The 13,659-nt window shown below is 30.4% G+C and overlaps 1 protein-coding gene across 1 annotated transcript in view; it reads left to right on the plus strand.

Moving 5' to 3' along the window:
• Positions 1-13,659, plus strand: part of Su(Tpl) (Suppressor of Triplolethal) — a 164,503-nt gene that overhangs the window by 125,543 nt on the left and 25,301 nt on the right. The window contains exon 7 of the mRNA XM_075382271.1: positions 7,367-7,523. Coding sequence (XP_075238386.1) covers positions 7,367-7,523 — 157 coding nt within the window. The remainder of the gene's footprint in view (positions 1-7,366; positions 7,524-13,659) is intronic.

Genomic DNA, 13,659 nt, shown 5'->3' on the forward strand with positions numbered 1-13,659 from the left:
AACAAAGGAAGGGGATATACATCCCTTAGTAAAAACTCCCCTCACATGAGTCACATGATCGTTCCAACTTCCCCTCCCTTCCAACTGTCAGTTGTCAGCTGAGATCGAGAAGGTGAGGTGTTGTGCAGGCATTAGTGATGTATTCAATAGAGCAAGTGAATATTCTCTAGTTGTACATAAGAACCAGTTATTTGAAGGAAACCCAGGAGTTATTCCATAAAGTGTCTCCTAATCATCCTGTCCCAGCTAAATGCAGCACTCCCCAGTTGGTGAAGAAATGGTGCCAGATGGGATCTGTTATAAATTCATTTCTGAAGTGATGCTTCATAGTTCTCAGAAGTCTACCAGAAAACTGTTGAAACAGGTGGAGTGAGTAGAACAACCTGCAGATGTGTCCTGAAAAATTTGAAGTTGAAACCATACTGTCAGTTGTGCAACAGGTGAAGGTACTGGGCAGAGAAAAACTTGTTACTTTTTGTTGCTGGTTGTTGAATATTGTTGCAGATGATTGATTTATGTTTATCATTTCAGACAAGGCATGGTTTCAATTATTAGGTTACATAAATGCTTAAAATAACAGGCTTCAGAAAATTTGTTTCTAATACATGAAGTACTCTCAAATGACCAGAAGTTAGGTATATGGTATGTTGTGCTTGCCATGAATTTTATTGATCCAATATTTTTCAACACGACTGTCCACACAGATGTCTACGTGACCATTTTAAATGATTTTGCTCAATAGCTGACAGAAAATGTGAGTACTGCTTTTTCCAGCAGGTTGGGGCAATTTGTCATGTCTAAGAGGTCACTTGCTCATGTTCATGAACTGTTTGCTGCTATGAGTTCAGGCTTATGATTGCCACAGTCACCCGACTTGTCGAAATGTGACTTTTATTTGTGGGAAATATTGAAAGGACAGGTGCATCAAATCAACCCCACACAGTCTATGAACTGAAGGAGAATATCAGGACATGCATTAGCAATATTACCTTGACGGAATTGACGCAGGTATACTTGCATTTTTTAGAACATGCACACAAGGGTGCACGGTTGTGCACCAACAGCTAATGTTGGTGGAGACCATTTTCAACATTTACTCTGAAGATTAGTACAAGGATGTTGGTTCTTAATATTGATCTTGCATAGGTTACTGTAGATGTTGGCAGGGCTACTTTTTCGTGGCCCACTTTGTATTTCTATTAATTATTTATAATTTTAGGATGAAAAGTACTACCGATATGAAAGGATTAAACAACACAATTGCTCCATGTTCTTGCATGGGAGAACTTGTTATGGCTTGCAGAAATTCAAGCTTGCATAACAGACCTTTGTGGAGTTTCTGTTTATATTGTGCATAAAGTGATAACAGAATGAAATAAATTGGGAGAAAATGAGAGTTTTATTATGCCAGGAAAATCTGATAATAGAATGAAAATGAAAATAACATTGACAACTTCCAAAGATACATGTTATAAAATATCGTATACAATTTTCATATATGACATAAAGCCCTGCCAACAAAAAAAAATTATTCGTTTTAAAAACCGAATACCCAGATCTGCAGATGAATTGCACCCATGAATCTCTTAAGGAATAAGCGTATGGGTTTTAGATGGAAGAAAATGAAAATAACAGGAAAATTTTAGTAGAAAAACAAGACATATGTCTTAAACAAGTAAATTATCTAAAGAAAATGAGCATTTACAGACAGGAAGACCAAAAATTTTTTCAGATGAATCTTATATTTCCTTGACACACAGGAAAAGTTATGGTTGGACCGATTACTCAAATGAAGTCTGTAAAACACCTATATCCAAAGGATCGAAGCTGATATTGGTTCACGCCGGCAGTGAAGCAGGAGAATTTCAAAATGCTCTTCTAATTTTTACATTTAGCCAAAAAAAGGGGAATACCGGAACAAGAGACAATTACAAAAAATGGCCGAGAACAAAGCAAATCCCAAATTCTCTAAGTCAATTAGTTTTGGTAATCAATAACACTCAGTACCACAGCATAAAGTGCCGAATTCAAATAGCAAAAAACATGAACTGTTAGAGTGGCTTCAAGACAGAAATATTCCATGCTCAGCAGATAAGTTAAAAGCAGAACTGTATGATTAGTGCGAATTAATAAACCCTGATATGAAGAGTACTTACTTTGATAAAATCCTGCAGGATTACAATCACGACGTAATAACATTGCTACCTTAGTATCCTGAAATTAACCCGATTGAGTTGATTTGGGTGAAAGTATAAAGTCAGGTAACAGAGGAAAATGTTAGTTGGAAAAAATGTAAATGATATTCTGAACTGCAGTAGAATATTGGAAGCAATTTGCAAACACGCACTAATAATAGGGTCAATCCATTTGAAGTGTCCCAAAAAAATCATAAGCTGGTTGCTTGACCAATTCAAAAAAAATTGAAACTTAACCACTTGTTTTCTGTACGTTTAAGGACCTTAAAACTATTTTTTTTTTTTTTTTTGTTTAATTTGTTTATTTATGCACTTTACCTGTGGCGGCCATTTCTGTTACCTATTCTGCACACCTATTTTTGTGATTGTAAGGGTTTACGTAAAAAATTACTACTAAAAAAAACATATTGGTCCTGAAAGGATAAAACAAAGAGCAATTTATTTCATATTTTCTCAAGGTAAAATATTGGTCCAGTGGTTTATTTACATATCTCTCTTCTTTCTATGATAAAATTATCAAAAAACTTGAACATGAAAAACTGAAATTTCACTTTTGGTCATTTTTTCCAAGAGACAGGAATGACATACATAATTTGAATTATATTTTTTATACATAGGTATAAGTTAGTAGTTTTACCATAAATAATATTAATAGTAATATTAATACTTATCCCTAAATCTTTATGAATTTTTGAAAACTAATTTTTTTTAAATTCAAATTTTGGCTTCAAATAACTCTGATGGGGCTGGTGATAATAATCTCAAATTTGCACATCCAGCAATGTTTTTGTAGATGTTTATGGCAAATAAAAAAGTCTCTTGTGTATTGTACTAATAAAGAAGTTATAACCTCTAAAAAATCATCGAAAACCTTTTAAAAGAGATACCATTTTGATTCACTAAATAAGTACTCCAAGGGGGTTTCTCGTCTTCTTGGAACTTTATACTTATTACTATAGTTGAAATAGACTTGTTTGAACCATTCAACTGCAGTGTACATGTTATAACAGGCACTTGAAGTCATTTCCAGTTGTCAAGAAAATTCATGTTGCAACATGCTCATTTATGCTTGCTGCATCATTTAGCTTTGTAGTTACAGACTGGTCAGTGTGACATTAGTCAGTAACCTGTTCACATGTTTACAGAGTGTCTGAAATTTCATCAATGTGTTTGGAAGTTTTTATTAAATAAATAAGTTTTACTTATAATATTATAATTGAAAATGTTAAAGTAAGTTAAATATTTACATTATTTTCAAGTAATTTAACATAAAACAATGGAAGAACAGTGTTCCATAGGAATTTACGTGAATGAAGAGTGCCAAAAGAACTCATTAAAATTTGTGAATTTAGTGATGAAAACCAACAACTTATTTTTTTACTTGTTAATTCAGATATCACTAGTTTGTAAATATATGAAAAAAAGGTTTTTGTCAAAATTCAGTCACCTGTATGGACAGTTCTGTTGTGACCCTTTGAGAACTCAAAAAAACAGTTAAGAAAACTTAGGACAAATAACATTAGAGTAAGCTCTTAAAGAATGCATTTATCCAAATTTAAATTTAGCTTTCTGGAAAGTCTGTGTTAACTGTTTCAAAAGTATTTTTTCTTGGCAGAACAAAGAACTATATGAATGCCGAAGACCAAGAGCAATACATTGTCCCACATTACAATATTGAACAATTAGATGCTGATTATAGCATTTTGGGTGTATCATCTCCATCAAAATTTAAAAAAAATTAAGCACTGGTCAAAGCATCCATGCAAAACATCAATAAATACAGTGGGGATGGGTCATTCTCACACAATTTTAAGAGTATTATGAGAAGAGATATCACAGCTGTTTGTTAACCACACTAAATAATAAACTTTCATTGCTATAAAAACAGACTATTTCATTGAAGAAGAATTAAAATTTTGCTACAATTTATTTTTTCTGCAATAGTGTTTACAAAAAAAAAAATACAGTATAAAAATAAAAATAAATTCTTGAAAAAAGATGTAGGCTAATCATTGAAATCTCAGTTTGGGTAAGTTTTATAAGCATTTTTGAATCATAATTGTTTTAGGTTATTGGTATTGGTTAAGTTATTAAATTATGACCTGTCATAATAATGTAAAAAAAAAACTATTTTAAAAATATTGAAAATGTCAACTTCAACAACATAGGGCCTAAATATATAAAAAATGTAAATGCCAAAGAAGATAAGTAACCTCCTTGGAGTTCTTATTTAGTGAGTCAAAATGGTATTGCTTTTAACAGGTTTTTCATGATTTTTGAGAGATTATAGCTTTTTTATTAGTACAATACACAAGAGACTTTTTTATTTGTCATACAATCTACAAAAACACTGCAAGTTGTACAAATTTGAGATTTTTATCATGGATGGGATTGAGCCGCTTGATTAAAAAACCCTTATCTGTCCAAATTTACTATCTCTTTCTTCTAACCAAATAAATAAAAAAAATTCTAAATAATGAATGAAATTTCAAAAAGTATTAAAAATTGTAATTGTAAAACTAAAAAAATGGAATATTTTAGTAATTTAAACAAAAAAATGTAGCCGATTATACAGATAATAAATATAACAAGAGAAACGTTCAGAAGTTATGTATCCGTGAGCATTCACCGCACTGTTTAGCATACGCTCGCACACAATACATACTTGCGTGTGTTTGAGTGTGGCCAATTCTCCATTTCTCCCATCGGTGTATACCAATCCATCCTCACCCTATATGTTGACTTGTGTGTTGATGCATTCTTAACTTTGAACACTTGTGCAAAGTAATAAAAATATACACTGACACTGACTCCCATAGTCACTGTGCAGTAAATTGCACATTTTGAAACTTGTACTTCTGACTACAAGCATTTTACAGCCTGCAGATAGAAAGTGGAAGCATTTCAGAAATTCTTCGAATTCTTAACTAGTCTTCCAAAAATATCATCATCAGTTTCTTTCTCTTTCTGCAATATTTCATCAGCTAGTTTTTGCCCCTCCATTTATTATTTTTAATCCCTTATTTATGTGTCCCTGTCAGCTATAAACTCTCTCTTTACTTTTTAGCAATGGTTTTCCATCCACATTTATAATATTCTGCCTTAAGGTTTCATTTCTCTAAGCTGATCTCTTTTCTGCAATACACATATCTCAAGAGTCAGTGTATTTTCTTGCTATTGTCATTTCTGCTTTCTTTTTTGCTGTGTTCAAACTTTGTCTTTGTATAATTTTTTATATCTTTTTAAACCTTTTCTTCTTTACTGTTTGAAGTTTAACCTGTATTTAAAGTAATCTAAGATCAGAACTGCGTTTTATCCTGGATATGTTACAATTCAGTTTTAAACTTTGGAATTTACCTTACCATTATGTGTATCCTATTTGATATTTTCCTGTTTCTCCACCCTTACCGTGTTTATCTTCTATCATTTTTAAAAACATTGTTTTTGTACCATAAATAATACGTATGCACATAAACACTTCTATAAATATCTAGCCACTTTCATAATGCATAAAATAATAATTACCAAAATTAATCTTTTTATGATTCTATTGAGATATGTCTTATCTCAATATTCTTTACTAGATGGTTTATTTAATAATTTTTAAATATAAAATAATAATTATATGTATTACCTAATTATAAGTAAATGTATATACATTAAAAAAGATAATTAAATAATATTTATTAGATCATGATTAGATGGTAACTATAATAAATTTGTAGACTTAACAAATAGTACTGGATGATGAAAACATTTGCACAAATTAGTATTAAGGAAATACCATCCACAAATAAAAAGTTGATGAAAGCTGTGAAGTTGATGAAACCAGTGGAAGGTTAAGTCTATTATGAAGAATAATAGTAAGATCTTGTTTGGAGATTGAGAGATATGTAATGTGTTATAGAATCCTAAGAATCCGTTAGATCAACAACACCTTAGCTACTAACTGTGAAAATATGTTTTACTTATTTAGGATTTAGAAAATGATTTTATAAGAGAAAGTCTGTTACTTCAGTTGATTTGACTTAAAAAACAGAAAATAATTAAAATCTCTTATATCTTCATTATGGTAGAAATGTTTTTTTTATAATTCCTTGTTTAACAGAGATCTACAAAAAAAAAAGTATATTTTCCCTTTTTACCTTATTAATTTCCTGTAAATTATTAAAAATGTTGTTTATAGCCATATTTAATAATGTTTAAATCAGTGACAGCTTGTAACTAAAATTAGTGGGGGTGCTGCTCTAGAAAAACATTTTCTGGGTCTTTTCACGGCCATAGTTAAACTTTTCTGTAAAATAAAAGAACCTGGAAAAAAATAATCAAATAGAGTAGCTGGAAGCAGGATTCTAATCTAATTCTATATCACATTCAAGAATGTGGTAGACTGTTATTACACTGTATAAAAACACTTGGTACATGGTTTATTGTGCTTAAAAACCATATTCAGTTTAATCAAATAAATAATAAATGTCACTAATGATAATATTTTTTAGTATTATTAGATAATAACTTAATAAAATGTTCGCTTAAAAACACATAGTCCAAAACTAACTTGGTGCTTAATTTAAATTTCTATGTACACAGAAACAAATATATAATTAACTTTTATTAATTACTTTCTCTTTCGCCCTTCCAGCGTGTTTTTGGACAGATTTGGTAATCAAAGAGCCCTTGCTTTTCGCCACACAGCCTCGCATGCAACTTCCTATTTGCACAACAGCCCAACACCATGTTCCTGGAACTGTGAAGCACACAGTTCTTACAAAGATTTTTTTATTTTTTTCATAAACTGGGGGATGGCTACTGACATTAAGCTTAAGGATAATATTTTGTACAAGTATAAAGAAAAAATGAAAGGAAAAGGGACTCATTACATTTAATTTTATTGATAATATTGAGTGGAAGTACGGGATGCTACTGTTCCACAGTGCCTATACGCGAGCTGCCACTGATTTAAAGTGTGTTGAAATGATTTTGATATAGATGAATTTGTCAGCTCCAATTATTAAAATTAAATATATATATATATATATATATATATATATATATATATATATATATATATATAATAATAATATTAATTTATATTTATTTAAATATGTATATATTTATTTTTTTAAATGAATCTAGGTTTCAAAACTTATCTCTTTTGTCATTATTTTCAGAGGGTTTACGTGATAAGGACAAAAATCAGCTAATGTCTACTTTATGCAAGGTTGCAGTGCAGAGAGATAATACATATCATTTATTAAGACATGTTTGGAATGATGTTAGAGAGGACTGGCCATATTACACTGAACAAGATAGACAGATGCTCAAACGGTCAGTCTACACCTATTTTCACCACTTGTAACACATAAGCTGTACTATTTGTATGAGGAGCATTCTAAATGTGAAAATGCAGAGCTAAAAGGAATGCTAATTTAACTAATGCTGTCTGTGTCGTGGTTGTGCAGAAGTTTTGCAAACCTTGGAATTTTAGCCCATCCTTTGCATAGCCCAGATTGCCCTAAGGAGGACTATCATTTGTTTATGAAGTTGAAAGAACATGTAGCGGAAAATAATCTTCATAACTAGATTTGATGATGCTAAGTAATAATGTTAACAAAACCAGATGGCAAACTTCATTGATATCTAAATAAATTAATTTTCAGGCATTAAGTTCCACAGTGTTTAAGTTGAAAAATGAAAAAAGTACGTTCTAAAGAACTAGTTCCCAACGGGGTTGGTACCGCTCACTAGTGGGTGTTGAAGATATGTAAGGGAATGTTTTTGGTCCAAGGCAAATTTAGGGGGCGTTGAGGAGGAGCAGTTGCTGCCCCCCTGGGCAATATTCACAAGAATACGCTGAAAAGTTTGATTAATATTAAAAATCATTGAACGCATGTTTCAACAAATAGTTCTAAATGTCTTTTAAGCAAGATCAGTTCATATTAAAAGCAGGTATTGGTACATTATAGCTTTGATTCTAATACCTTTTTGATTAATACATGAATGAGTCGCAGCATGTGAAGTGCACCACTGGGAGCAACACATAATGTGTATGTTTTGGCTTAATCAACAAAGCCTATATTTACAGGTCACATGACAAGATTAACACACGTGCAGAGTATTAAATCTATGCATGTTTTAACAGGTTCATTAAATAATACTATAAATATATGAGGCTTTTTATCCATACAAGATTCTTTTAAAGTTCCTTCAGAGCAAGTGTGAACCCAAAACATCTGTGTGGTATCTACAGATCACATTCAAAGGATAACTTATGTAAACCTACTTATTAAACAAATTTTTTATGTAAACCTATTTGCCACAGAGGGTAATACGTACATATTTACTGTTATTATTAATTATTCCTTTTACTGACTGATATTAGGAGAGGGAGGTGTTGTGAAATTTCAACTGTCTAACTTTAAATTTTTCTATTATGTTCTCTCTAACTGCAGTTGATTTTGTTCTGTCGCAGCTAATTTTATTATCATGTTTGCTTGTTTTATTATCAACCAGCATATCACATGTTATAAGAGAGGTATTGTAATCATAACAATTTTGACATTTCAAGATTTTTGCACAGAAGCACTAATTAGGCTTACAGTAACACAAATCAACTATTTTGTGTGATGTCTGCCCATCTGAATGCCTGTATCAGTTTCTGCCTGCCTGTGCATCAGTTTCTGCAAATTCTGTTGAATTGATTGTTATGAAATTTCATATTTAAGTTTTGAATCTGAATTCTAACAATTTTTGGTAGATATCTGTAACCAGAAGTGACAGTTTACTGATATCACTTTCATGTAAATTATTTTAAGAATATTTTGCAACAGGGGAATTATATGAAAAAAGTTATTTTTCAAAAGTTATTAAACAAGTTGTAATTAATAACTTTTTTCTAAAATTTTTCGATACAGCTTAATAAATGTTTATAATCTTTCATTTGTAACATTTTCTTACTATTCTGGATATAGTTTCCATGGTTAGGCAGTAACATAATTTAAAATAATCTTTTACAAAACATTTATATGTTCATAATATTCATAAAATGATTTAACATAAATTAAAATTTAAATTTTAAATAATTAAATTATAATAATAAATTCGTTGAACTCTTAAAGCTACAGTAATGCGATATTGCATATAATTTTTTTAGCTTTACCCTACAAATGCACAATATCACACAAAACAAAACAATAATGTGCAAAAAAAAGTGGTGGTTGGAAAATTATTTTTCTTACATCGTTATCACTATATGTAAAAGAATAGTTAATTATTTATTAACCCAAATTTTATTTATGAAAAGTTGGTTATGAACATACATTACTTTATTTATGCTTATTTTGTAATTTTAAGATCATTGATCTATGTCTTGCAATTTTGGTAAAATTATGATGAATCTGTCTGATTGTTTTCAAACCTTTTTTTTATTGCAACATATTGTTTTGTTTTTTTTTAGAAATTCTTTAAATATTTTTTAAATTTCTAGAAGCTTATATTTTTACAAACAATTCAAGTAAGACCTTTATAAAGTGTAAAATGGGACTTCTAAAAAGAATTAGACTTAATAAGAATATTTTTAAGAATTAAACTTAAAAAGAATGTACTTAATAAGATTTAACCCATCAAAATTTTAATATTATTTTGTTATTCACGTTTCATGTATTATTCTAATTGCGATTCTTTTACAATTTCAATTGTATTATTATTATTATTATTATTATTATTATTATTATTATTATTATTATTATTATTATTATTATTATTATTATTATCTTAGTTTTCATCATAGTTTTATCCATATTTTGCTAATATTTTAATATCATGGAAGAACCCTGTTGTTATTATTTTAAACTGAGCAATGATAACATGAAAGCATTTTTCACCCCTCCCCAAAAAAAAATTAATAAAAAAAAAAACAGAAATTTCAGTTATTGATTAAAATAAGGTAAACAAATATCATTTCCTACCATAATTTTTCTTTATTGGTAGGTAATATGTATTGGATTATGCTTTAATTTTTATTTTTGCATTAGAAAAAAATTCAAAAGATTTTTTCTTCAAAAAAAGTTAATTTAATGTTTAATTAAAAAGTAATCTTTACCCCTTGTAGCTTCAAGAGTTTATATGGTGATGATTGGTCCTGTAGTGACCACAGCAGATCCTTTTTTATTCTTTTTATTTATGCAGATAGACCCATGTCTGATTCAAAGGAAAAATGTTTGAAATATGGTTTTATTTAAGCAGTCTCAAATAAGACATTGTCAATGAAACAATGAAGACATTGCCAGAGAGTTTTTTCAAAGCCATGGAACCTTCACAATTAGAACATTTGACCAAAATATATCTTGATAAAGAGATAAAAATTTATCTTACTGTCAGGTGCTCAAAGAACAGTATTCAAGATGTCCAATTTTAGCTGGTATGTTTTTAGCGACATCGAAACAAGGCTGTAATGGGTTATGTGCCTCTTACAATATTTCCTTGCTTATTTCTAAATTAGGAAAACTGCACACTGTTGGGGAAGAATTCATACTGCCAGCTGTGAGTCACAACTGGCAAGGAACAGAGGGGGTGGTGTGTGGGGATCAAGATGCCAGCTGTGAGTGAGGTTCTGCATACTATACTGCAGAAACCCCATATCTGATATTAAGAAAGTCCCATTAAGCAATAATACAGTACAGAAATGAATGTACGAAATATCTGAGGTTCTTTAGAGTTCTATAACTAATTTTTTGAATGCTACAAAGTTTTCTTTACAGTTCGATGAATCTACTTTACTTGCAGACATTCGCATCATAAAATTTGAAAAAATTTGTCAAGAACTGTTATTCACAAAATAATTAGAAACTTTTGAGACTAAAGAAAACTCTATGTTTGATATTTTGGAACACCATTTTAAAGAAAAAAGTATCCTTTGGATACTATTATGTCTGTTTGCTACCAGTGGTACTCTGGCAATGAATGGATGATACCACAGGTTGATTTCATATTTGAAGGCTGTATCAAATGTACTTGCCATGCATTGTGTAATTCACAGACAACAGTTGATTGCATAAAACCTTAGTGATGGCCTTCATTGCTGACTACAGTATATAAAATACAGCAGTTAACAACATCAGAAGCAATGTTCTCAATGATAGATTGTTTAGAAAACTGTGTGATGAAAACTACAAAGGTTTCATCTCAAAGAAGTTGGCTATCAGAAATTATCTGTCTAAAAATATTTTATGACCCCCCTTGACTCAGCTGTAACATTTTTTGAAAACAAAGATGATTCGTTAAAAGAGAATTTATTGAAATTTAAGAATGATACAGCGTATTTAATTGGTTTATATAATAAAGTTAATGAAGTGAATCTACAGCTGCAAGGAGATTATTTGATTTTGTTCAAAACATTGGCAACTTTTTCTGCATTCATGTCAAAACTTGCCTTGTACAAACAAAATTTGGGTCAAAGATAGTTCTATCAGTTTCCAAATCTTTCCTCTGTGGAAAAAATGTTTGACATTCTTGTATTTTAACAGCATTTGTAAACACTTAAAGACGATTTCATAAATAAATTTCAGTATGTCCTCAACATGATCATTCCTGACAGGGTTCTAGAACCTTTCTCAAACCTACGAACAGCAAAATTTTCACTGCAGGAGGAGTTGATGGAATTGTCAACTAATGAGGAGTTAAAATTAAAATTAAAAAATGGATATCAATAAATTTGGTGACAAATATGCCAACAAAAAAATTAGTGTCCAGCTCTCTCACTAATAATATATTAATTTTTTTAATAATATATATTTGTTAATCAAAATTTGCACTATACATCAATATTGTTAATATCTTTTAATAAAGTAATTTTTTAAATCTGTCCTGTTTTTCAGTATATAATATAGTATACTTTACCTAAGAGGGACACCATCGAATCACTGTTTGAAAAATTGGGCTGTGGCCCAAAAAAAGTTGGAAAACTATGGGTTACATTATTTTCAAGAATGGGAGTCTGTTTTTTTTTTCTGAAAAGGGAGCGATGGTACTTTTTTTTTGAAAATGTAGGTAGGTCAAAAACGGTTGGAAACCAACCTATGCTCTAAAGGATGCATTTGTAATAATGTAGAATTCTAGGATAAAATGTTTTAAAAATACTCTCTACACTTGCTTACTAAATATTCCTTATATTGAATGAATTTATCAAATAATATTATAATCAGTAATTGATGCCAAGATTGTTTTTTTTTTTTGTAATCACTAATTTTAATGGAAAATTTTATTGTACAATGAAAATTATACCGGGAGGGGCCTGTCTACTTTTGTGTTTCAAAGTATTAAATCAGGTGTCAGAGAATTATCTTAACTTTGATATTGAGTAATTAATTTATTTATTAAAATACAAAAAAGGGTTGTACGAATGTAGAAACATTAAAACTGAAAGTTTTTTTTTTACATATAATCAAAGACATTCAATGTGTGCACCATTAGTAATTCGCAAAATATTCAACCTGTAATCAATTTCATGCCATCTTTGTTATAACATATCCATTTCTATGCGTTTGAATGCTTTAAAAGTCCTCTACTTAAGGTCATCAGTATTCGTTACGCGAGTTTTGTACTTATCTTTGATGAAATTACATGTTCATTGATCAAAATGGCCAAGCAATCCATTCAATCCAGCGACTGGTGATGTGTTGTCAAGTGATTCATACACTAATAAACCTCAGCATGGCAGCTCTCCATCTTGTTGGAATATGATTTTGGGTTGTTACTCTTCAAGCTGAGGGTAAAAAAACCCATCTAACAAGTTTAGATAGATATTTGCGTTAACAACTGCTTTCATGAAGAAAAATGTCCAGTCACATGTTCTTGAAGCAGTTCACACCAAACATTAATTTTTGGGGTATCTCTAATATAATCAAGTGTAGTGGGTTCTAGACATGTGAAATGTCTGAAAAAATAACTTTTTTAAAGTAACTAATCATTTTCAATCATTTCAACGGCAAATTCCTTTCTAGCAGTGTGATCTCATGTTGTAATGTGCTGCAATATTTGTACTTTATAAGGACGCAATTTTAATTTTTTTGTTTTCTTCAAAACATTGTGAATGGTAGATCACGGAATATTTAACTTGCACGCTGCACTCTAAGTTGACTTCTTTGGCTGCAAATAAAAGACTGACGAGTGATCTCTGATTTTTCACTTGATGTTCTAGCCCTTTCTCCATCCTTCTTATGTTCTTTAAATTTGTGCTACCATGAACAAATACTTGTTCTAGAAGGTGGTTCTAAGTTTTACAAAGTTCTAAAATTGTGTCAAACTTGTGTGTGTGAGATTTTGTTTCAATAAAACCACTCTTTGCACTGTGCTTTCATCTGTGGATTCATGGCAATTGACATGTGCAGTTATGTATGCAATCACAGTGCTGTCTAGTATTTGCCAAGGAAGACTTTGAGTTTTCTGTTTAAGATCCCCCAGCCAT

Source organism: Lycorma delicatula, chromosome 1 (genome assembly GCF_047948215.1).
Source record: "Lycorma delicatula isolate Av1 chromosome 1, ASM4794821v1, whole genome shotgun sequence".
NCBI lineage: Eukaryota > Metazoa > Arthropoda > Insecta > Hemiptera > Fulgoridae > Lycorma > Lycorma delicatula.